The sequence below is a fragment of the Hemitrygon akajei genome, chromosome 2 (genome assembly GCF_048418815.1).
Source record: "Hemitrygon akajei chromosome 2, sHemAka1.3, whole genome shotgun sequence".
Lineage (NCBI taxonomy): Eukaryota > Metazoa > Chordata > Chondrichthyes > Myliobatiformes > Dasyatidae > Hemitrygon > Hemitrygon akajei.
In genome coordinates, this window is record NC_133125.1 from 100,806,159 (window position 1) to 100,830,536 (window position 24,378).

General features: G+C 43.0%; 1 protein-coding gene across 1 annotated transcript in view; it reads left to right on the plus strand.

The window, feature by feature from the left end:
• Nucleotides 1-2,012: 2,012 nt before the first annotated feature.
• Nucleotides 2,013-24,378, plus strand: part of kif5c (kinesin family member 5C) — a 152,914-nt gene continuing 130,548 nt past the window's right edge. The window contains exon 1 of the mRNA XM_073026042.1: nt 2,013-2,560. Within this exon, the coding sequence (XP_072882143.1) occupies nt 2,432-2,560 (129 nt within the window). The 5' untranslated portion in view covers nt 2,013-2,431. The remainder of the gene's footprint in view (nt 2,561-24,378) is intronic.

Sequence of the window (24,378 nt, forward strand, 5' to 3'; positions counted from 1 at the left end):
GGGATTGAGGAAAGATGGGTGTAGGTGGGAGTGAGGAATAGAGGATTGATGAGTGAAAGGAGATGGATGAAGGGAGGAGTGAGGGATGAAGGAAAGATGGTGAAGGGAGGAGTGAGGGACAGAGGAGAGATGGATGAAGGGAGTAGTGAGGGATAGATGAGGGTGAAGAGGAGTTGATGGTTGAGGAGAGACGGGTGAAGGAAGGAGTGAGGATTAGAGGAAAGATGGGTGAAGGGAGGAGTGATGAATAGAGGAAAGATGGTGAAGGGAGTAGTGAGGGATAGAGGAAGGATGGGTGAAGGGGGAGTGAGGGATAGAGGAAGGATGGGTGAAGGGGGAGTGAGGGATAGAGGAAGGATGGGTGAAGGGAGGAGTGAGGGATAGAGGAAGGATGGGTGAAGGGAGGAGTGAGGGATAGAGGAAAGATGGTGAAGGGAGGAGTGAGGGATAGAGGAAGGATGGGTGACGGGAGGAGTGAGGGATAGAGGAAGGATGGGTGAAGGGAGGAGTGAGGGATAGAGGAAGGATGGGTGAAGGGAGGAGTGAGGGATAGAGGAAGGATGGGTGAAGGGAGGAGTGAGGGATAGAGGAAAGATGGTGAAGGGAGGAGTGAGGGATAGAGGAAGGATGGGTGAAGGGAGGAGTGAGGGATAGAGGAAGGATGGGTGAAGGGGGAGTGAGGGATAGAGGAAGGATGGGTGAAGGGAGGAGTGATGGATAGAGGAAAGATGGTGAAGGGAGGAGTGAGGGATAGAGGAAGGATGGGTGAAGGGGGAGTGAGGGATAGAGGAAGGATGGGTGAAGGGGGAGTGAGGGATAGAGGAAGGATGGGTGAAGGGAGGAGTGAGGGATAGAGGAAGGATGGGTGAAGGGAGGAGTGAGGGATAGAGGAAAGATGGTGAAGGGAGGAGTGAGGGATAGAGGAAGGATGGGTGACGGGAGGAGTGAGGGATAGAGGAAGGATGGGTGAAGGGAGGAGTGAGGGATAGAGGAAGGATGGGTGAAGGGAGGAGTGAGGGATAGAGGAAGGATGGGTGAAGGGAGGAGTGAGGGATAGAGGAAAGATGGTGAAGGGAGGAGTGAGGGATAGAGGAAGGATGGGTGAAGGGAGGAGTGAGGGATAGAGGAAGGATGGGTGAAGGGGGAGTGAGGGATAGAGGAAGGATGGGTGAAGGGAGGAGTGATGGATAGAGGAAAGATGGTGAAGGGAGGAGTGAGGGATAGAGGAAAGATGGTGAAGGGAGGAGTGAGGGATAGAGGAAAGATGGTGAAGGGAGGAGTGAGGGATAGAGGAAAGATGGTGAAGGGAGGAGTGAGGGATAGAGGAAAGATGGTGAAGGGAGGAGTGAGGGATAGAGGAAGGATGGGTGAAGGGAGGAGTGAGGGATAGAGGAAAGATGGGTGAAGGGAGGAGTGAGGGATAGAGGAAAGATGGTGAAGGGAGGAGTGAGGGATAGAGGAAAGATGGTGAAGGGAGGAGTGAGGGATAGAGGAAAGATGGTGAAGGGAGGAGTGAGGGATAGAGGAAAGATGGTGAAGGGAGGAGTGAGGGATAGAGGAAGGATGGTGAAGGGAGGAGTGAGGGATAGAGGAAAGATGGTGAAGGGAGGAGTGAGGGATAGAGGAAAGATGGTGAAGGGAGGAGTGAGGGACAGAGGAAAGATGGTGAAGGGAGGAGTGAGGGATAGAGGAAGGATGGGTGAAGGGAGGAGTGAGGGATAGAGGAAGGATGGGTGAAGGGGGAGTGAGGGATAGAGGAAAGATGGTGAAGGGAAGAGTGAGGGATAGAGGAAGGATGGTGAAGGGAGGAGTGAGGATGGGGAGCGAGGGAAGCAGGTGAAGGAAAAGGGAGACGGTCAGCTGGGGAACTGAGCCCTCGGTGCGCTCGCTCACCCGGCAACCCAGCCACTGCAGCTGCGAGCGCCATTGGCTGGGGCCGCATTCCCATGACCTTCAGTATCGCGAGAGGGGGCGCTGAGGTAATGTCGTGATGTCAGCGAGCCCCGGGGCGGGGACAGACGGGGACTCGGGAGCCGAGCTGAACAGAGCAGAAGGTGCCTGGTGCTGATGCGGGTCGGGATGGCAGCGAGGAGCCCGGAATGCAGATGCTAAACCGACACCAGCCGTTGTCTCTTCTGCAGGAGCACCCACTGGTTGACCTTGAGAAATTAATGCATCACTCTTGAAGTGTTACCTTCACGCCAGTATCAGTTTATTTTCTTTTTTTTTAAATTTATATTTTGTAGTCGCACATCTTGATTCAGAAATCGTAGCATCTTTAGTGACTAAAGAGGATTGCAGTGTATTGGTGTGCTGCCATGTTCAGCTAAAGGTGAAGGGTTCTTCCCGCATTCTCCGCGTTGGATCTATTCCCTTTACCTCCTCGGAGGTTTGCTGGTGATCTGCATTGTTACTGGCAAAAAGGCGAGAGATGGCGGACCCAGCTGAATGCAGCATTAAAGTAATGTGCCGATTCAGGCCGTTGAGTCAGGCAGAAATCCTGAGAGGAGACCAGTTCATCCCGAAATTTAAGGGCGACGACACAGTCAGTCTTCTAGGGGTAGGTTTTTTAACTTGCTGTTTGGATTTTTTTTAAAAAAAAACCTGGAAAGGTTTTGTTTTTGTTGGAATTTAAGTTCTTTTTTTTTGCAGGATTTAACGAATTATCTTGCATTGTTAGGAAGGACAATCGCTTTAATTCAGTCTTGATTTCTGCTGTCAATGCACAATCGGTGTGTTTGGGGCGTAATGAAATGTCCAACGTGATTATGCACTAACTGGACAACGATTGCCTTGTGTTTCGCATTTATTATTTCGATGTTATTCACTTAAACTGTGACCTAACTCGATTTGATTACAGATGATCTGTGCGTTTTCTTTTGTTTAGACAGGTAACCTTTCTGACAGATCTCAATCTGTAACGTTTTCATTGTTAAACCCAACTCCAGGTAACGCCATCACTAAAATCAATTGCAGTTGTTCTGACCGAGAGCTTGTGAAGCGGAATCAGAATTTTAAAAATATCTCCACAGGGAATGAAACCATGCGGAAAAGAACGATATATCAAGGGGCGAAAAGAGTAACTTAAGTTCACTTAAACCAGATTACTGGAAAACGCCACATTTTCTACTGCCTTTTATTCTAGTCTGTTTGAATAGGGAGGGGAGTGGGGGATGACCATTAGCGACCGTGTGCCGGTGCAAAGATATGGGGTATTTCGCTTGGAGGAGGCGCTGCGATAAAGCGAATGTATATTTCGTCACTTTCGTGTGTGTGTGTGTGTGTGTGTTTTTCGCAAGGACCATTGCGAACATCTCTATCATTTCTGACTGGGAGGCAGTCTCCGGCGCTGGTGCAGGCTGGAATTGATCAATATGATGTCATTCAGCAGAGGGAAGAGGCGCAGTTGTGCCTCCGCTGGCATTCGCTTGCACTGCTCCCGGGGAACCCACCCATTTGCCGTCATTGTGGCTTGCCTTCTTTTAATTTTGCCCGAAAATTATTTTCCCTCTCTAACCGGGTCTTCTTGCACTCTCAGCATGTTGCTTGTATGAACAGATGGCGACTTGACTGTTGGGCACTAAGTGGTATCGTGGGCTCCGTTCTAGAATGTGCGCCTTCGCACGGTCCTGTACTCGTGGCTGGAGAATGGGGCGCCTCTTCCTCCACTATTTTCCCCGAAGCCTTGGGTGCCATGCAAACTGTTGTGCTGATACCAATCTGAACAGCGTGAGCCCGCCACCAGGTGCACCACCTGATGTATTATTTCATCCAGGCTCTCTTCTGGCATTATTAGCCTATTGCAGAATATTAGTAAACTTCATCTGTATTGCTCAGGGACCAGACACAGACAAAGGCGGTTTAACAGAACAGGCCCATGTTTCCTAAAAATCTCCCGGTAATTGGCATATTCTTTTGTGCCTCCCTTCTTGTTTATTCTTCACCTTTCTAAGAGATGCACGACAACTGCTTGTGTATCATTGAGTTCTATATTATCGTCAACATTTTGGTAAAGAAGTTTCTAATAAATTGCTCATTGGATTTACTAGTGAATATGTGGTCCCTGTTTTTGATTCTTTGCAAAGCCAGTCCATAATTTTGATCTCCGATGAAGTTCCCAGATTCCTTAAACTTTTCTGGAGTGTATTTCTTCAGTTTGTTTTGCTCTTACGATATTTTTGTGTGCGTGTGATTTTAATGAGGTTGAATTACTCCATTAAAATAGATCAGTTGTCGAGCAATTTGGCCTGGGTTTCACTTCCCAGCTGGGTGTTTTGTTTCATTAGGGCCGAAAGGGCAGCTTACTGGGAGAAGTGATTAATGCAATTTGTATGAAAGCAAAGGCCATAAGACATGGGAGCAGCATTAGGCCATTCGGCCCATCGTGTCTGCTCTGCCATTCCATCATGACTGATGTATTTCATTATTTAGAGATACAGCGCAAAATAAGGCTTTCCGGCCCTTCGAGGCGTGCTGCCCAGCAGTCCTCCGATTTAACCCCAGCCTAATCATGGGGTAATTTGCAATGATAAATTAACCTACTAACCAGTACGTCTTTGGACTGTGGGAGGAAACCAGAGGAGCCGGAGGAAACTCGTGCGTTCATGGAGCGGGCTTACACAAACTCATTACCAATGACATTGAAGTTCAGCTCCAATGCCCTGAGCTGTAATAGTGTCACACTAACTGCTACGCTATTGTGCACCATGGCTGATTTATTACCCCTCTCAACCCCATTCTCCTGCCTCCTCCCCATATCCTGACTGATCAAGAACCTATCAACCTTCACATTAAATATACCCAATGACTTGACCTCCATTGCTGTTTGTGGTAAAGAATTCCACCCTCAGGCTAAAGAAATTTCTTCACAGACTGGAATTGCAACGTTTTTTGAGCTGTGATCCCAAGATGGTTGAAAGGGAAGAAGCAAAGCGCGAGGATGGTGTGTGAGAGGGAAACCATATTGACTAGTTATGTGTCTTTACCGTATTAAATGCAACTATTGCAACAGAGCTACACTGGGTAAGCCAGAGGGTTTGAATTACGTTAACAAATTTAAAATTTCATTGGTCTATTATGCTGCCATTCTTGTGCTTTTGCAGTAGATAACACAATGCTCCAAGCACTATATAACTGTAACTTCTGAAGACTGCTCTAAGTACAGTTTGACATTTATGCCCGTGCTGTAGAGATGACTAGTACCTCTCGGGCTTGCTCTTGCATTACTGTAATCAGTACAACTCACTGTTTTCAAACTTTAAAGTTTATTTTCCAGCTTTTTGACTCATGTCTGGTTAAATTAGTACATTTTATACAGTTTTTGGAAAAGTTGTTCTAACGATACTCGAAATTGAATGCACATGTCACAGATAAAACATTTTGAAACAAACAGCATAAGCAGTAAGATCAATTCTATGATTGAATTATTTGAGGAGAGTAAATAGCCAAGTAATCCCATTTCCTAAATAGAACTAGAACTAGGCAGCAGGAAGTGGGGGAAAGCTTGGTATAGTTTTCAGCCAGATTTTGAAGCTTACATTGTGGTTCTTTTGAACTTACAAACCGTATGCTAGCAAATGAATGACAGTATCTCACTGCCTGGATTGAGAAAGAGTTGAAGGGGTGAATAAAAAAAAAAGAGCAAAAAGCCAGTGCTTAGTACATTCATGATAATTTCTTTTGTCATTCTTCAGTACATGAGCATAAAGCAGAATATCAGCCAAAAGTGGAACTTTCGGGAAGCCAGACATTTTAATGCTGATTCCTTTTCCTCTTGTGCCATGAGGAGGCCACGCTCAGGGTGGAGGAGCTGAACCTTGTATTTCGTTTGGGTGGCCTCCAATCTGATGGCATGAATATCAATTTCTCCTTTTAGGTTAAAAAGAATTCCCTCCTTCCCCCAGCCCCTTCTTCTATTTCCCACTCTAGAACACAGATTAGTACAGCACATTACAGGCCCTTCAGCCTACAATGTTGTGCTGACCCTCAAACCCTGCCTCCCTTATAACCCCCCACTTTAAATTCCTCCATATACCTGTCTAGTAGTCTCTTAAACTTCACTAGTGTATCTGCCTCCACCACTGACTCAGGCAGTGCATTCCACGCACCAACCACTCTCTGAGTGAAAAACCTTCCTCTAATATCCCCCTTGAACTTCCCTTACCTTAAAGCCATGTCCTCTTGTACTGAGCAGTGGTGCCCTGGGGAAGAGGCGCTGGCTGTCCACTCTGTCTATTCCTCTTAATATCTTGTACACCTCTATCATGTCTCTGCTCATCCTCCTTCTCTCCAAAGAGTAAAGCCCTAGCTCCCATAATCTCTGATCATAATCCATACTCTCTAAACCAGGCAGCATCCTGGTAAATCTCCACTGTACCCTTTCCAATGCTTCCACATCCTTCCTATAGTGAGGCGACCAGAACTGGATACAGTACTCCCAAGTGTGGCCTAACTAGAGTTTTATAAAGCTGCATCATTACATCGCGTCTCTTAAACTCTATCCCTCGACTTATGAAAGCTAACACCCCATAAGCTTTCTTAACTACCCTATCTACCTGTGAGGCAACTTTCAGGGATCTGTGGACATGTACCCCCAGATCCCTCTGCTCCTCCACACTACCAAGTATCCTGCCATTTACTTTGTACTCTGCCTTGGAGTTTGTCCTTCCAAAGTGTACCACCTCACACTTCTCGGGGTTGAACATCATTTGCTACTTCTCAGCCCACTTCTGCATCCTATCAATGTGTCTCTGCAATCTTCGACAATCCTCTACACTATCTACAACACCACCAACCTTTGTGTCATCTGCAAACTTGCCAACCCACCCTTCTACCCCCACATCCAGGTCGTTAATAAAAATCACAAAAAGTAGAGGTCCCAGAACAGATCCTTGTGGGACACCACTAGTCACAACCCTCCAATCTGAATGTACTCCCTCCACCACAACCCTCTGCCTTCTGCAGGCAAGCCAATTCTGAATCCACCTGGCCAAACTTCCCTGGATCCCATGCCTTCTGACTTTTTGAAAAGCCTACCATGTGGAACCTTGTCAAATGCCTTACTAAAATCCATGTAGATCACACCCACTGCACTACCCTCATCTATATGCCTGGTCACCTCCTCAAAGAACTCTATCAGGCTTGTTAGGCACGATCTGCCCTTCACAAAGCCATGCTGACTGTCCCTGATCAAACCATGATTCTCTAAATGCCCATAGATCCTATCTCTAAGAATCTTTTCCAACAGCTTTCCCACCACAGACGTAAGGCTCACTGGTCTATAATTACCCGGACTATCCCTACTACCTTTTTTGAACAAGGGGACAACATTCGCCTCCCTCCAATCCTCCGGTACCATTCCCGTGGACAAAGAGGACATAAAGATCCTAGCCAGAGGTTCAGCAATCTCTTCCCTTGCCTCGTGGAGCAGCTTGGGGAATATTCTGTCAGGCCCTGGGGACTTATCCGTCCTAATGTATTTTAACAACTCCAACACCTCCTCTCCCTTAATATTAACATGCTCCAGAACATCAACCTCACTAATATTGTCCTCACCGTCATCAAGTTCCTTCTCATTGGTGAATACCGAAGAGAAGTATTCATTGAGGACCTCGCTCACTTCCACCGCCTCCAGGCACATCTTCCCACTTTTATCTCTAATTGGTCCTACCTTCACTCCTGTCATCCTTTTGTTCTTCACATAATTGAAGAATGCCTTGGGGTTTTCCTTTACCCTACTCGCCAAGGCCTTCTCATGCCCCCTTCTTGCTCTTCTCAGCCCCTTCTTAAGCTCCTTTCTTGCTACCCTATATTCCTCAATAGACCCATCTGATCCTTGCTTCCTAAACCTCATGTATGCTGCCTTCTTCCACCTGACTAGATTTTCCACTTCACTTTTCACCCATGGTTTCTTCACCCTACCATTCTTTATCTTCCTCACTGGGACAAATTTATCCCTAACATCCTGCAAGATATCCCTAAACATCGACTACATGTCCATAGTACATTTCCCTGCAAAAACATCATCCCAATTCACACCCGCAAGTTCTAGCCTTATAGCCTCATAATTTGCCCTTCCCCAATTAAAAATTTTCCTGTCCTCTCTGATTCTATCCTTTTCCATGATAATGCTAAAGGCCAGGGAGTGGTGATCACTGTCCCCCAGATGCTCACCCACTGACAGATCTGTGACCTGACCCGGTTCGTTACCTAATACTAGATCTAGTATGGCACTCTGGCCATTCATTTCTTACCTGTCCATCATTTCCCACGGATTCCTTCCCCCTTCCCTTTCCCATGGTGTCCATTCTCCTCTGCTAGCAGATTCCCTTTACCTTTCCCACCCAAGACACACAATGCTGCCTGGCCTGCTGAGTTCCTCCAGCATTTTGTGTGTGTTGCTCGGATTTCTAGCATCTGCAGACTTTCTCATGTTTGTGCTACCTTTCCCACCCACCTGCCTTCACCTATATCACCTAGCTTGTCTCCTTCCACTCCTCCCTCCACCTATCTTTTTATTGTGGCACCTTCCCAGTCCCAAAGGGGGTCTTGGCCTAAAATGTTAACTGGTTTTTCATTTCCATAGATGCTGCCTGACCTGTTGAGTTGCTCCAGCATCTAGTGTGTATATATATAAAATATGCGATTCGCTGATTCACCAATGGAAGATATCTGGAAATTAGGTCTAACATGGTATTCAACTGATGTTCATTGTCCTGTATGCAAAGGCAAAATGCTGTAGTTCCTGTTGAACCCTTTCAAAATTTATTCCTTAAACTACTGAAAGATAGAAGAGCAAGCTTGTTGGCAAATTTCTGAAAAGCATAAAGACATTAATTTCCTCTTTTGCACATTTTGTTCATAATTTACAGTAATTTTTATGTCTCACACTATACTGCTGCCAAAAAGCAACAAATTTCATGACATATGTCAGTGATAATAAACCAGGTTCTGAAATTACAGTTACCCCACGATGAAGGTGTCAGTGTAAACGATACTGAGGTCACTGGAATCACTATTTGGAAGTAAATTGGTCTTGGAGCAATTCAGGCAGCACTTTTGAGAAGCTCAGTGTCAGCACCCTACATCAGAGAGAGTGGGACTCCCAAATCCAGAGTCCTTCAAGATGAAGGACCAAGCAGAAATACAAAAGCTTGCATCAGAAATAGAGGGCTTAGTGGAATGTATTTAAGTGTAAGGGTAAAATTAAAATTGGAAATTAAGAAGGAAAAGAGAACATATGAAAAGCTTTGGCAAGTAAGATCAGCAAAAGTCCAAAGATGCTTTTTGCTGTGCTTTAGTGGTGGAAAAGATAAGCTGGTATGGATGAAGAAGGAATATTTTATGTGGAATGATAGTGTGACTAGTGTGAAATATTGAATGGAATTAACATAATTATTAGGAAAAAATTGCTTTCTCTGGAACAGATGAGACTGATTTGAGGCCCTAAAAACTACAGTAGATCTATAAAGCATCAACAGGAGGAACCTGCTTTTCTCAGCAGATGGGTCAGGAAAGAGAGACTATTGCAAAGTGTAATAGTCAGAGAGGAAATGAGGTTGTTTTTTAACCAGGTTAAGGATAATGGAGGCAGCGAATATTTAAAACGTATTGGGATATAAAAGTGAATTGAATCTGGTGCTGGAAACTGGAATTAGGCAGGTGTAGTTTTGTTTTGGCCAATGCAGATACAAAGGATTGAATCTGAAAGGCTCCTCGCGCCTTTATTTTGCTAATGGTTCTATTGCAATCACATTGAAGTGTATGCAGTGGTTCTCCATTAATTGCTTCCTGCCTTTTGATCATTCCTGCTGTAATCCTCGCTATTTGAGGAACTGTTCTTGAATTACAGTCCTGGTCCTGTGGGGAAGAGAGCGAATAAACTCAAAAATGTAGAAACTATATAAACCAGGAAAGTCAGTTCAGCTTGAAGAAGCAAGACATCATTTGTTGGCACAGGCTTTTGGGATGAAATGGAGGTAATTTGAAAGGCAAACGTAAAGACCAAATAGCAGATGAAATACTTAAATGCAGTTATTCTGCAAAAGAATGTTTAAAATAATTCAGTAAATTATCCTTAAGGAACATGTGTCATTATATCTTTTTGTTGTACTTTGTGTTCTCTTTTCATGTTAGAATATTCAACAGACAAACTTTTTTCGATTATGGGGGAAAACATGGCTCTATTGTGAGAAAAGAACTGTGACCTGTGGAGCCTCGTATTGCACATCATAAGAAGTGAAAATTCCCCTCCCCCATGTGACTTGTTTATCTGTAGCCGACTAATCCACTTTAAAAAATTAAATTGCAGGCACCTTTTGTGTATCCTGAAAAGACCGAGTTTGCATGTAAAGAATAAAATGTCACAGCAGGCTTCTGCTGGTATGAAGCTGTTGCCGTGGAGACCGCAGAATGCATTGAATTGTAAAGTGAATGAATGAGTGTGGGGACACAGATTTTTTTATACCTCAGCATTCATTTGAAAAGTATTGGGTTTTAATCAATCTGATACTGGCTTCTTATAAACACAAGAAATTCTGCAGATGCAGGAAATCCAAAGCGACACACACAAAATGCTAGAGGAACTCAGCAGGTCAGGTAGCATCTGTGGAAACGAATAGTCGAAATTTTAGGCCGAGACTGTTTGTCAGGACTGAGAAAGAAGGGGAAGACGTCAAAATTAAAAGGTTGGAGTGGGGGAGGGGAAGGAGGATAGCTAGAAGGTGATAGGTGAAGCCAGATGGGTGGGAAAGGTAAAGAGCTGGAAAAGAAGGAATCTAATAGAGGAGAGTGGACCATAGGAGAAAGGGAAGGAGGTGGGATCCTGGGGAAGTAATAGGCAGGTGAGCAGAGGTAACAGGTCAGAGTGGGAATAGAGGACGGTGGGGGGGGGGGGGGAGAAATTTTTGAACTGGAAGGAGAAATTGATATTTATGTCATCAGGTTGGAGACCACCCAGACTCCATAAGGTGTTGGTCCTCCACCTCTTCTTGGCACAAGAGGAGCAATGGACTGGCATGTCGGAACAGGAATGGGAAACAGATTCTTGTGTTCTTATGGCTATTAGATCTTTAGTTTGTCCCACACCATTTAAAAATCAAGGCTAGACTAGTCACATAGATTATATGAAGTCCTTGCGCTGAGCAAGGTCTTTCTGATCAGTTGGCTTCAGAGCGGCTGTTGTGAGATTGCACCCAAGTGTGTGTGTTATGAGAAGGCATCGTCCCAATGACATCCAGGTTTTCTGATTGTTGGAAGATCCCCCTGATGTAATGGAAGTTTCCAGTCTGCGCCTCATTAAGCCTGCTGAAGCAGCCATCTCATTTCAACATGGGGAGAAACCACAGACCCGCCGCAGACTGGGAGACCGTTTTGCCGAACACCGGCGCTCAGTCCTCCAGCAGTGGCGGGATCTCCCTATGACCACACACTTCAATTCCACAGACCACTCCCACTCCGACATGTCTGTCCATGGCCTCCTCTACCGTCAAAATGAGGCCACACGCAGATCGATGGAGCAATACCTTATCTCCCGCCTAGGTAGCCTCCTACCTGCCGGCATGAACATCCAACTCACAGACCTCTGTTGATACCCCTGCCCCCCCCCCCTTACCCCCATCCCTATCTATTATTTTAGTCTGGTTCTCTTTCTCTCTTTTTATCCCCCTCACTATAATCTTCCCCCAGCCCCACCTTTCTTTCTCTTTTATCCTCCACCTTCCCCCTAGCCCATTTCCCTCCAGCCTATCACTTCCCAGCTCTCTACTTCATCTCTTCCCCCACTTCTTATCCCCTCTCCACCATCCCATGTTACTTCACTCCTGATGAAGGGTTTCAGCCCGAAACGTCATCACTACCTCCTCCCATAGATGCTGTCTGGCCTGCTGAGTTCTGCCAGCATTTTGTGTTTTTATTTAATACTCAGCAGCTTGGGCAGATATGCAGAGAATAAAAGAGTTGATGTTTCACCCCATAGTAATGTTGCTTTCTCGTCAGCTGCTGCCCGAGCTACCATGATCTGCAGCTTTCCTTTCCTTATTTAAGTATGGAGTTTGCATCAATTACTGCCACTGCCTGTAAGGAGTTTGTACGTTCTTCCCTTTACTGTGTGGGTTTCCTCCCACAGTCCAAAGATGTACCGGTTAAATGGTCATTATAAATTGTCCTGTGATTAGGCTGGCATTAAATACTGATTATTGGGCCCAAATACAATTATAAATCTGGCAAACGAAGAGGCACAGGCTGTAGAAAACAGCTTGACTTTAGAAAACACGTTTAGCCTATTCTTTCTGTAAAGAACGATTACCACTATGATTGTAATTTCTGTAGCTGATTTGACTTTGTAATGCTCTTTGTAATATTCTTCTTCAAGTAAAACTTCCAATAAAAGTGCAAACAAGATTATTTGCTCTTGAATCATAATGAGCAAATTAATGATGCAAAATATTTTCTACCTAATCTGCATTGAGCATTCTAGTAAAAAGTAAACTCTTGAACAAATCTACTAAATCTTTGGCAGTGTACTATTTAAGATTCAAGGTATGACATTACCAGGGATGAAAAGCAAATATGTTTACAAATGCTATGATGGTTAACTAGTCAAAATAATTGTAGGTCTTGTTGCCAATGCTGGATCTCTTTATTTGAACGAGCATGTTTTAATTATTTCTAGAACCTGGTTATTTTGCTGTCGAGATTCTGGTACGTACTCAAGAAATTTTGATTTGCAAGTAAAACAGTGTTTACTGAATTAATTTGAAACTAATCAGATCTATTTAAGAAAAAAATGCGTAGTCTCACTCTTGGAAGAAGCTGTCTTGCTCACTCACTCTTGGCCTTTATTAAATATCAATTGGCTTATCTAATAATGAATAAAACGTAATGGATAGGCTTGGGTGTCTGCAGCTTGTCTACATTGGGGTAAACACTGCAGCTGGCTGGTACAGAAAGTTGGAACCATACGACCAAAAATTGCAACTAACTGGGGTAAAGTTGCATGGTTTCAACTGCATAATTACAAAATTAACTTATTGTTTGGATAGCTGACACTTTATACTGACAAAAATTTTATATGTTCTACCCTTTTAAAACTTACTAGTTTTGGTTCCAGAAGTATTAATGGGTATTTCAGTTAAGTTTTGGAAATAATCTACTGATTAAGCAGTTCAATAATGAGCATCTTTTGAAGATCAATATTACTAAAGGAGAAGGAGAAATCTTGAAATATTTGTGGAGATTAGATAGATTAAATTTGCATCTGCATTAAAGCCAAATTGGATCTTGTGTAGCAGCCTGCTACTGAAAAGCTGAGTCTATTATTGACCTCTACCAAGTATTACATTGAGTCTGATGTCTGCTGTGTATTATGTTGGTCTGGCAATTAGTATTCCTTTACATCAGCGTCTTTGTCGCTGCTGCGAATGTGTGCAACTGCTCCAGACATCCTGCACTTGTAATAACAAATTTTGTGACAATACATGTGGTTTAAAACTCTAATTACAATGAACAAGAGAATGTCTCATTGATTCTGCTATCAGATGTTTTAATTTTCTGCCAGAAATGGTCTTCTGTTTGAAATTTATCAAGCCTTCAACTTTGTGCTTAGTTAATTCGAAGAGTAACGTGAGTGATGATTTTGTGTGTTGGTTAGATGCAAAGAAGAGCAACCCTTCTAACTTCAGACATTTTGTTTTGGTCCCCCATTAGAGCAAGTTTGCACCAAAACATAATCATTTTATTATATTTTAAAATTTGGCTGGAAGCCCCTGATTTGATTGTTTCACAACTTGACACTAGGAACAGGATGATAGTGCTGCAAGCTGTTTTCTTCATTTGCAGCAAATGTTAGGCCTTGGGTGAGACAACCAAATCTTCACACCTGTTAGTGAAATTATTGCAGAAATCTTTGACTTATTATTACTCAAGCTTCCCTTCAATTGGGGAATCATACCGAAGCTGGATTTTCAGATTTCTCAACCTCAGAGATTCTGCAATTGCTGGAAATCCAGGGCAACAAACCTCTATCCATGTGGGGAAAAGTGACTTGCTTTCTACCCTCATCATTTTGTCTACCTCAGGCAAGTTCCCCCACTGTCTACTTTGCTTCAAGTTGAGATGGAGGCAGGCACTGAATCTAAGAAGCATCTCTAGCATGCACTTGAATCACCAAGATGTCAGAATCATGTTTATTGTCACTGACATTAGTCATGAAATTTTATGTTTTGTGGTAGTGTAGAATGTAAGCATAACAAGCTACTGTAAGTTAAATGCAGTGAAAAAGAGGAGTAGTGAGGTAGTGTGAATAGATTCATGGACTGTTCAGAAATCTGATAGCAGAGTGGTAGAAACTGTTTCTGAAACATCAGTGTATGAGTCTTCAGGCTCCTGTAATCTCCTCCCTGACTGTAGTAATGAGAAGAGGGCCTGTAGATAATGAACACTGAGCTGAACTGAATATGCCTGGACTCTTGATGTAGTGTTTTATAGGCTGTGTTTCTCACTTTTTTTTTCTGTTGCTGTTTGTGTGATTTGTTTCTCTTTGCGCATAGGGGAGGGTTGATGAACGGGTTCCATGGCTCTTCTGTGATTTGTGGCTGGCTGTGGGGAAGACAGATCTCTGGGTTGTATACTGCATACATACTTTGATAGTAAATGTACTTTGAGTCTTTGTCCTGGATGGTGAGGGTCCGTCATGGTGGATTCCACCTTCCAGAGGTACCACAAAAGCACAGAATGGGACTAGGATGGATAAACACAATGTTGGATATGGATGTGGAGGGACCACAGGGCCAGGTTTTATCTATGATAACGAACTCCACTGACTCAGTCTCTTGTCCTTAATTTGAATGCTCCATCTGAGGCAACATCTTGGTGAATCTCTTCTACACCCTCTCCAGTCTGGAGACTATAATGTCAGAGTACTTTAAACAAGAGTTTAATGAAGTTGGTCATTCTGTGTCCCAGCTAATGGAAGCGGTTATTCTGCACTGTTCGTTAGTTTTGTGCCATGTTATATGACGTAGGCGATCATGGCCAAGATTGTTTATGGCAAATTTTCTATAGAAGTGGTTTGCCTTTGCCTTCTTCTGGGCTGTGTCTTTACAAGATGGGAGACCCCAGCGATTACCAATATTCTTCAGAGATTGTCTGCCTGGTGTCAGTGATCGCATAACCAGGACTTGTGATATGCACCAGCTGCGTGTACGACCATCCACCACCTGCTCCCATGGCTTCACATAACCACTCAGGTGGGGTGGGGTGGGGGGGGGGGAGAAGGTTAAACAAGTGCTATACCTTGCTCAAAGGTGAATTTGCAGGCTAGCGGAGGGAGGGTGCTCCTTACACCTTTGGTAGAGACGCATCTCCACAGCCTAATATCTTGCATGCATTCTTTAATTACCTTATCGGTCTCTGCTGCTTCCTCGTGGACCGCTTAGCTTGTCCACCAAGGTCGCTTTGTTCCTTCGCATTCTCACTGTGGCTGACTTGTTAGCCATCCCTAAATGCATCACCAGATGGGATAAAATTCCCTCTGTCCTTGCTCTGCCCATCTCACCAACTCATCGATATCATCATGTGGCACTCAATATTAGCAGCACCACCAAAATTTGTATCAATTTTACTAATCTTAGCTCCATATTCAATTCCAAATTATTGATATGTACTGTATGATAAATTCTTAAGTGACTCAGCAGCAAAACTCGTGATACGTTAATGTTCATTGGCTTCTAGTAAAAAAAATTATCCTTTGCTTCCAATTACCTGGATCCCATATGTTCAGGCTTTCTGGACCTCTCTTCCATGAAGGGCCTAGTCGAAGTTCTTACCCTCAATGTACTTTGCTACTACTATGAAAAATTCAATCAGATGTTGAGGAACTGAGTTGTAGGGAAAAGTTGAATGGGTTAGGATACGTTCCCTGGAGTGTAGGAGAACAAGGATGGAGGTGTACAAAATTATGAAGTGTATAGATAGGGTAAATGCAAGCTGGTTTTTTTCCCACTGAGGTTGGGTGAGACCTAAAATAGTGATAGTAGGGTAAGGGTGAAAGGTGAAATGTTTAAGGGGAAACCTCTTCACTCAGAGGCTGGTGAGAGTGTGGAACAAGCAGAAGGGGTGGGTGCAGGTGCGAGCTTAACATTTAAAGGAAATGGATGGGAAGGGGTATGGAGAGGTGCTGGTCGATGGGACCAAGCATATTGATAGTTAAGTACAGACAAGGCAGGCCAAAGGGCTGTACTGTTTTGTGACTCAGTTTTACACAGGACTTCCCCTGAGAAGGCCATTCTGATTATTTTTCTGTAGTACTTGCCTTTCAAAGTGTAAGATAATCTTGTTCCTCAGAATTTTTCCATTAACTTCCCTTCCAAGGATATTAAATGTACTGGATCATAATTACCTAGCTTATCCTTGCTGCTCAGATAACAAATAGCTATTTTCAACTAACAATTCCACATTCACTGTTGAATGGTCATCTGGCTCCTCGCCTGTGACTACTAAAGATTTAAAAACCTCTGCCAGAGCCCCAGCAATCTCTTCTAGCGCAGCCTGGCATAGATCTTACCAGGCCCTAGGGATTTAATCACCTTGAAGCTTACTAAGACATCTAATACCTCAAACCTTTTAATGGAAACCTTGTTCTAGAATTTCACTTCCTTACTGAATTTATCAATATATCATCCTTCTCCTTTTAGAAGTACTGATTTAAGATCTCACCCACACCCAATAGCTCCAGGCACTGGTTGCTCCTTTTGGTCATAATGAGCCTTACTTTATCCCTGCTAATCTTCTTGCCTTTAATGCCGTTAAATGCCCTTGAATTTTCCTTAGTTCAGTTTGCTGGTGATGTTTTATACTCCCCTCCTTGCCCTACAATTTCTATATTCCTGAAGGGTCTTCCCTTATTTTTACTTCTCTAAGCTTGCCACTTGCCTCTTTCTTTATCTAAATCTCTATCCCTTGGACTCGTTGGCTTTGCCAATGACATTGATTACCAACGACTCCTTTACAGCATCAAGTTGGCCCTGAATTCTCACTTTTTATTAACTCCCATTTTATAGACTCCTTGTGATTATCCGCTCCCACTCTGCCAGGTCCTGTATTGTAACATTGACCACTGTAACCTTTTCCCTTTTTCAGAACTTTTAATTTCTAACCATCCTCACCCTTTTCGAGAACCACTTTGAAACTTACTGTATTATGTTTCCTGTCTCAAATGCCCTTTCAAGGGTGCTCTTTTGGCCAGCTACATACAATACCGTGCAAAAAGTCTTAAGTGTGTGTTTGTGTATATTTGCATTATGTAATATATATGATGCCTGAGACATTTGCACAGAACTGTGTTTGTCATTGTGAAGCGGAGGACGAATTTGTAAATCTGGCAGGATAAAGGATGTTGGGAATGGTGAGGGTTGAGCACTGTGGGGGCGGTATGGGATAGATGGCAGGGGAGTGCCAGGGTTGGGGGGGGGAGGTTGGCATGGGCGCAGACACAGCAATCCCTGAGACACCAGGCAAGGTTATTCAATTCCGATTGGTTTATTGATCTTTCCAGCACATCTTTATGGTACTTCTCGCTCCCTCGCCCCTCCCTTCTCCTTTTCCCAACCATGATTCCCCTCTCCCTGCCCCCCATCCCACTCTCAGTCCACAAATAGAGACCCATATCAGAATCAGGTTTATCATCACTCACATATGCCATGAAATTTGTTTATCTTTGTGGCAGCAGTACTGTGCAACACATAAAATTATTACAGTGTTGTGCAAAGGTTTGGGCACTCTAGCTATATATGTGCCTAAAACTTTTGCTCTAAAATTAAGTCTATTTGGATGCATTTTATTCTTCTGCTTCCTTAAAATCTTTATTTTTAAAGTGGAATTAGATGATTTTTGTTTTGCACAACATACCAGTGAAAATTCTTTTGTGATGTTTATATATTTCTAATTTGCAATTCTGTTTTTTTAAACTACTTTTTTATATAAAAATCAAAATTCCAACCTTTATTTTTCCATTTTACTATCTCCAAATACCCCTCCCCCGTAGACAGTAAATCATCTGCATTTTGTTTTAGTGGTAATGTAGTCTTTGAATTTTTCAGTACATAGGCTGATCCACTGAGCCTAGACTGGTTTCTGTTCACCTTTTAACTGCTCTGAAATGGTCATGGTATTTGCTGATTGAGTTATATCTGAGGTGTGAGCAGACATTCCATTGAACTGAGCTGAGATGACATTTAGAAGACAAGGAGAACCATTGCTGTAGGCAGCAGGAGCAAAGATAAACAAAAGGAGAAATTGTTTGTTGTACATTGAATGGATTAATTTGAATTTAATCAGATGTAGGAAAGTAATTTTAAAAATGCTTTGAGAGTAGCTACTAAGGGCTAATGGAAAAATATAGCTGAACTGAGAGTTATTATTTGACCAGTGTTGCAATCTTGATAATGTAAAAGAACAGTGGTTCAATCGACATGTAATTGTAATGAGTAGAAATTTAGAAATATGAGTTGACAATCCATGCTTTAAGTTACGAGTATGGGATTGTATACTAATCCTCCCATATTAATATTTTTCTTGGGAAATACTGAAACTCCATTTCACTTCATATAGTTCCATGACATTTCATAATCTGTCATTTGAGTAATACCTTGAGATCATTTACATCCAGATGAACAGGGGGGAAGTTTGCTTTCACGTCTAATTCAAGGTACTTTGTCTCTTTATAAACTGTGTTGGGTCAGCAGTCTAGATTATTTACTGAAATCTTATTGATATAAAATGGTTTGTATGCATAGATGTTGCTATATTTTAGTTTTAAGAAAATCCTGTTTTGGACTGGCTGGCTGTTCTCCTAAACTAAGGATTATTATTGAAAATCTCATCCAATCTAGTTTGCCAAACTCTGTAAAACCTAACATCTGCAATGAAATCTAAAATGTTTCCCAACCATCTTCTCTACCCACTTTAATGGTGTATTTGAAATGTATGTTTAACAAGTAGGTTGAAAGACATTTTAATGGAAAATGTTAGGAATGCTGAATGGACATCATTGATCTCATCTAAGTGTTAACATTTGCTGAGGGAAACATTGTCATTATGGATAATATATTTACCCACAACAATTTTGTTTAGCTCACTTCTTGATGAGCATGCTTTCATTAATTATAGTAACTGTACGTGAAGTCATAATCATTTCCGTTCCGACATGTCAGTCTGTGGCTGGCTCTTGTGCCAATATGAGGCCACCTCAGGGCGGAGGAGCGACACCTTATATTCCACCTAGGTACCCTCCAACCTCATGGCATGAATATCGAATTCTCCTTCTGGCAAACAAACGCTCCCCCCCCCCCCCCTCACACCTCAATCCCCACTCTAGCCTTTTATTTTTCACCTGCTTATTACTTCCCACTGGGTCCCATCCTCCTCCTCTTTCTCCTATGGTCCACTCTCCTTTCCTATCAGAATCTTCTTTCTCCAGCCCCTGACCTTTCCCACCCACCTGGCTTCACCTGCCACCTTCTAGCTAGTCTCTCCCATCCCCCCCCCCACCTTTTTATTCTGACATCTTCCCCCTTCCTTCTCAATCCTGTAGAAGGGTCTCGGCCCAAAACATCGACTGTTTATTCATTTCCATAGATGCTACCTGAGTTCCTCCAGCATTTTGTGCATGTTGCCCTGGAGTCATAAGCCTATAATATAAGTCTTGCATGTTCTTCCGTTAACTGTACTTTCAAGTGGATATTTGACTGAGCCTTCACCGCTGGACCCCTCAAGGTGAGCATGAACTTCACCAGCTACTCTTTCATATCCATGGTGATTATGCTAGAAGTGAGTTAACGGACTGCCTCGTATTGCAGAGGACAGCAACATTTTGTTGCATTTTGCTGTAAGCCAAAGGATAATTGACCCGTTTCCCGTAAAAGTGCTATCCAGATTGTTTGAGTGCAGTATGATAGCAGCAGTTCCAGTCAATTGGTGAAAAGTCCAGTAGATAAAGACCCAGCACATGTACATTGATCGTAGTCCTGTGCTCTTAAGTAGCTGACAAGCCTGGCTGAAGAATTTTCAAATGTTGATAAATCAATTAGGTGTGAAGATTCAATATAAAATCAAGTGGTGGTTCATTTCAGGCATCTGAGTTGCGTTTTAACAGGAAATATATTTCTTCCTTGGACTGAAGGTCATCGACTTGCTCATCTTTGTTCTATTGTGAGTGCCTGCAAGAAAAAGAATCTCAAAGTCTTGTATGGTGACATATATGTACTTTGATAATAAGTTTACTTTGAACTTTGTATAGTATTGAAATTTGCACTCATTAGTGAGACAGAGGGCCTGTTGAGATATTGAAGTGTTGGGGTGGACAGTAGTTTTTGATGGATTCTAGATCATGTTCTCTGGGGCTTTGCTATTGCATGATGCGGGGGAGTGGGAGGGGAGGCTTTGGGTTCTAATGTTCTTTGTCATTCCTCCTTTGGATTTTTATCTGTTTTGTGGATGTCTATGAAGAGTTTCAGGTTGTATTCTATATCCATTCTCTGGTATTACATTTAACTTTTGAAATTGCATCATATTTTATCATGCAACAAAAGATTGCATACCTGTGTTCAATATTTTGAGTTCCAAAAGCTTCACATGATTTGTGTTTTGTTTCAGTAAGGTGGGATCAATACTTGGAATTACACGTGGAAATAAAAGAAAGACTTGTATATACATAGTGCCTTTCACATCCATTGATCCCTGACTGCAGCCACTTTTGTAATGAACGAAGCACTACATCAGTGACCAGATGCACTGTTACTGAAATATTGGTATGGGATAAGCACTGGGCAGAACATCTAGGATATCTTGCCAGTAATTCTGGTAGCTCTGAGGGTTAGGATATCTTCAGGAAAACTCTAACACATCATCATTGCTAATTCAAATTGGACAAAACCCAAACTTGAGCTCAGAATCCGAATGGGGTTTACTGTTCATTCACTGACATAAAGCGTGGAACAGGCCTTCCGGCCCTTCGAGCTGCATTGCCCAGCAATCGCCAGGTTTACCCCAGCCTAATCACGGGACAATTTACGATGATCGATCAACCTACTGGTCTCTGAACTGTGGGAGGAAACCAGAACACTCGGAGAAAACCCACGCGGTTACGGGGAGAATGTACAAACTCCTTACAGGAAGCAGCGGAAATTGAACCCTGGTCACCTGCACTGTAAAACATTGTGCTAATCACTGTGTCATTGCGCCACACCCAGCATGTATTGTGAAATTTGTTGTCCTTGCGACAGCATACAATGAAATACATAGTAATGGGGGGAAAAGACTGAAAGTTTTGAAACATTTTTTCCTTTATCCTGCTGAATATTTCGAGCATAATCTGTTTTTACTGTGTGTTATGATGAAGTCTGTTTTGACAAGAAAGACATCCTCTCCACATCCAAGACAAGAGAAAGCTAATTGTTAACTTGATTGCCTTAGAAAAATGTAATCGCTTGGACTACGCAGGACTGACTCTGGTATGTAACATGTTGATTGCTTGTTCGTCAGTGTTCAAAGATGAATCGTGAGTGATCAGGTCAAAAGAAAGTAGATGCAGCATCTTTGGACATAGGTGGACTAAATAGAAAGAATTTGTCTTTTGCCTTAAAAACACAAAATGCTGGCAGTACTCAGCAGGCCAGACAGCATCTATGGGAGGAGGTAGTGACGACTCCTGATGAAGGGTTTTGGCCCAAAACGTTGTCACTACCTCCTCCCATAGATGCTGGCTGGCCTGCTGAGTTCTGCCAGCATTTTGTGTTTTTATTTATTTCCAGCATCTGCAGATTCACTCGTGTTGCCTTTTGCCTTAACTTAGTTTGCAGAACCTTGCATTTCAAGGGAGTTGAGACCATGATGTTGAATGGTGCAACAGTCTTGAGAGGCTCAGTGACCCACTCCTGCTTTTACTTCATTGTGAAGTGCCAAGTGATCTGGAAATGTGAGGTTTCAGACAGATTCGCCGTGTCTTATTAAATGCTGGAGCAGCTTTAAGGGTAGTTAGGTGGAAGAGGGAGGTTCTTTCCCATGGTTTACGTTTTCTTTTTGTGTCTTGTCAGTCAGTGGAAACAAAAGGGGAAGGGAAATGAGAATCTTTTCAGGTGAGTTTTAATGGTCTAGCAGGAAAGACCATTTAACGGATGTTGTGCAAGGACAGTTGGGGTATTACACCTTTTGTTGAGAAGCTGGCTGGCTACAGGAAAGAAGCTTCAGAGGTAAGGTGCAGTCCTGGTGATGATGGACTTTTAGCATCTCCCTGATGGCAGTTTGGTGAACAGGTGACACATGTTTGAAGAGGTGAGTGAGGCAGACTAATTTGAAAAGCAAACAATTAGTGACACGAGAAATGTGAAGTAATAACAGAAACAGTTTGAAAATCTCAGCAAGTTGGGTATCCATCGAGGGTTGCGGGGGGAGAACAACTGAGTTGACTCCAAGTCAATGGCATTTCACTGGAATTGGGTCGATAATAGAAATCCAGTTTTGTTTTAAGACAGTAGAGGAACAGATGGAGAGAACAAAGGGGACATATATGACAGAATGGAGAACTGAAGCGAGTAAATGATATAGGAGTTGATGGTGAGGCTGGGAGAGGTTAGTGTAAAGGCTTGCTAATTGTAGCTAAATCTTCCTGGAACATTTAAATGAGTAGAGGACAAGGTAAAACAAGCATTGCTCCAATTGTGAGGTGCAAAATTCTGCAGTAGCAGCTATCTGTGAATGCGGAAATATTCTGCAGCTCGGAGCGTCTGTGGAGAGAGGAAAAATTGATTTTAGACCTTGACCAAAATTGGCCAGTTCTGACACAAACTCGAAAGCCTGGTTACATCTACAAGGAGCGCTGTCACGGGAAAGCAGCACCGATCATCGAGGACCCCCATCATCCAGATCATGCTCTCTTCTCGCAGCTACGATCAGGAAAGAGGTACAGGAGCTTCAGGACCCACACCACTAGCTTCAGGAACAGTTATTACCCCTCAACATCAGGCTGTAGAACCAGAGCAGATAATTTCACTCACCCCAACACTGAACTGTGCCCACATCCTATGGACTTAATTTCATGGACTCTTCATCTCATGTTCTCAATACTTATTGCTTATTTATTTATTATTATTTTGTTTGTTTTTCTTTTTGCATTTGCACGGTTCATTGTCTTATACACACTGACTGTCTTGTGTGTGATTTTTGCTTCATTGATTCTGTTGTTTCTTTGTATTTACTTTGAATTCTCAGAAGAAAATAAATCTCAGGGTTGTATATGGTGACATACATGTACTTTTGTGGCAACCCACTCCCCAGCGCACTCGAACCGGCTCACAAAGCAGCGCGCGTCGGCATTGAGGCCGGTCCCAAAGAGGGCGCCAAGTCTGCTTCACCAGCAAGGGGAAAAGCCCGCGCGCGGGACGGGACTGTGAATACGCGCCTCCTACAGCATTCCCGCCCGGGGAGGGTGGGATCAGGAAGGCTTTAAAGCGAGGCCGCAAAGTTTGACTAAACCTCTTTTGTAACTGCAGCTCACCGACTCTGTGTCGTTATTGCAGCGCTGCGTGTAGCACACCGCTACACTTTGATAATAAATTTACTTTGAACTTTGAAACATTTGAATTTTTATGTTGATTTCCGAGGAGTTCAATTTGCAAATCTGGTTTTTCTGTGAGGTTATGTTGCGAAAGGTTCAATAGTTACTGTCGAGAAGGATTTGAATATAATATGTGAAGGACTGGGGTGGAGGAGTTGGTTAGGGTTAATTAGATTGCTTTTTCAAAGAGGCACAATGATCCAGATTGCTAAATCCTGTGATTCACTGATCTATAAGTGGGGTTTCTTATGTTGCATCTTCTGTTAAAGGTTCATTAGCTGAGCCAGTCTCTTCTGAACAGAAGGTAACCAGAGATGTTGAAGGCGGTGGGAAAGCACTTACAAGTTCCAGCATCACAATGTTAATGAAAGACATCCTGAAGCCAGGCCACCACGGGGTCAAATTCATCAGACACCTGTCCATCTCACAGTTGTCCTCAGCTGTACTGCAGCTGAAGTTTAATCTACGGGGAGGGGGAGTTTCTGGCTTCACAAGTTTTAACAGACTCGTAGGACCAGACTGTAGTGGTATTTTTGAAGATGGTGTATTTTACCTCAACAAAAGTAAGTGTTTCATTATCAAGAATACATTAATTCCAGGGATAAGGTGGATTTTTTAAATATAAAAAGAGGTAGAAGAGATTATTATTCCAGTGCTGTTTCTCACTGTTCATGAAAAATAGTGGAATTATCCTTAAAACGAATAGTTACTTGGTACCTGAATAGTATGTAAACTTCTGAAGCTTTTGTAAATTTGTAAAAGACGATATC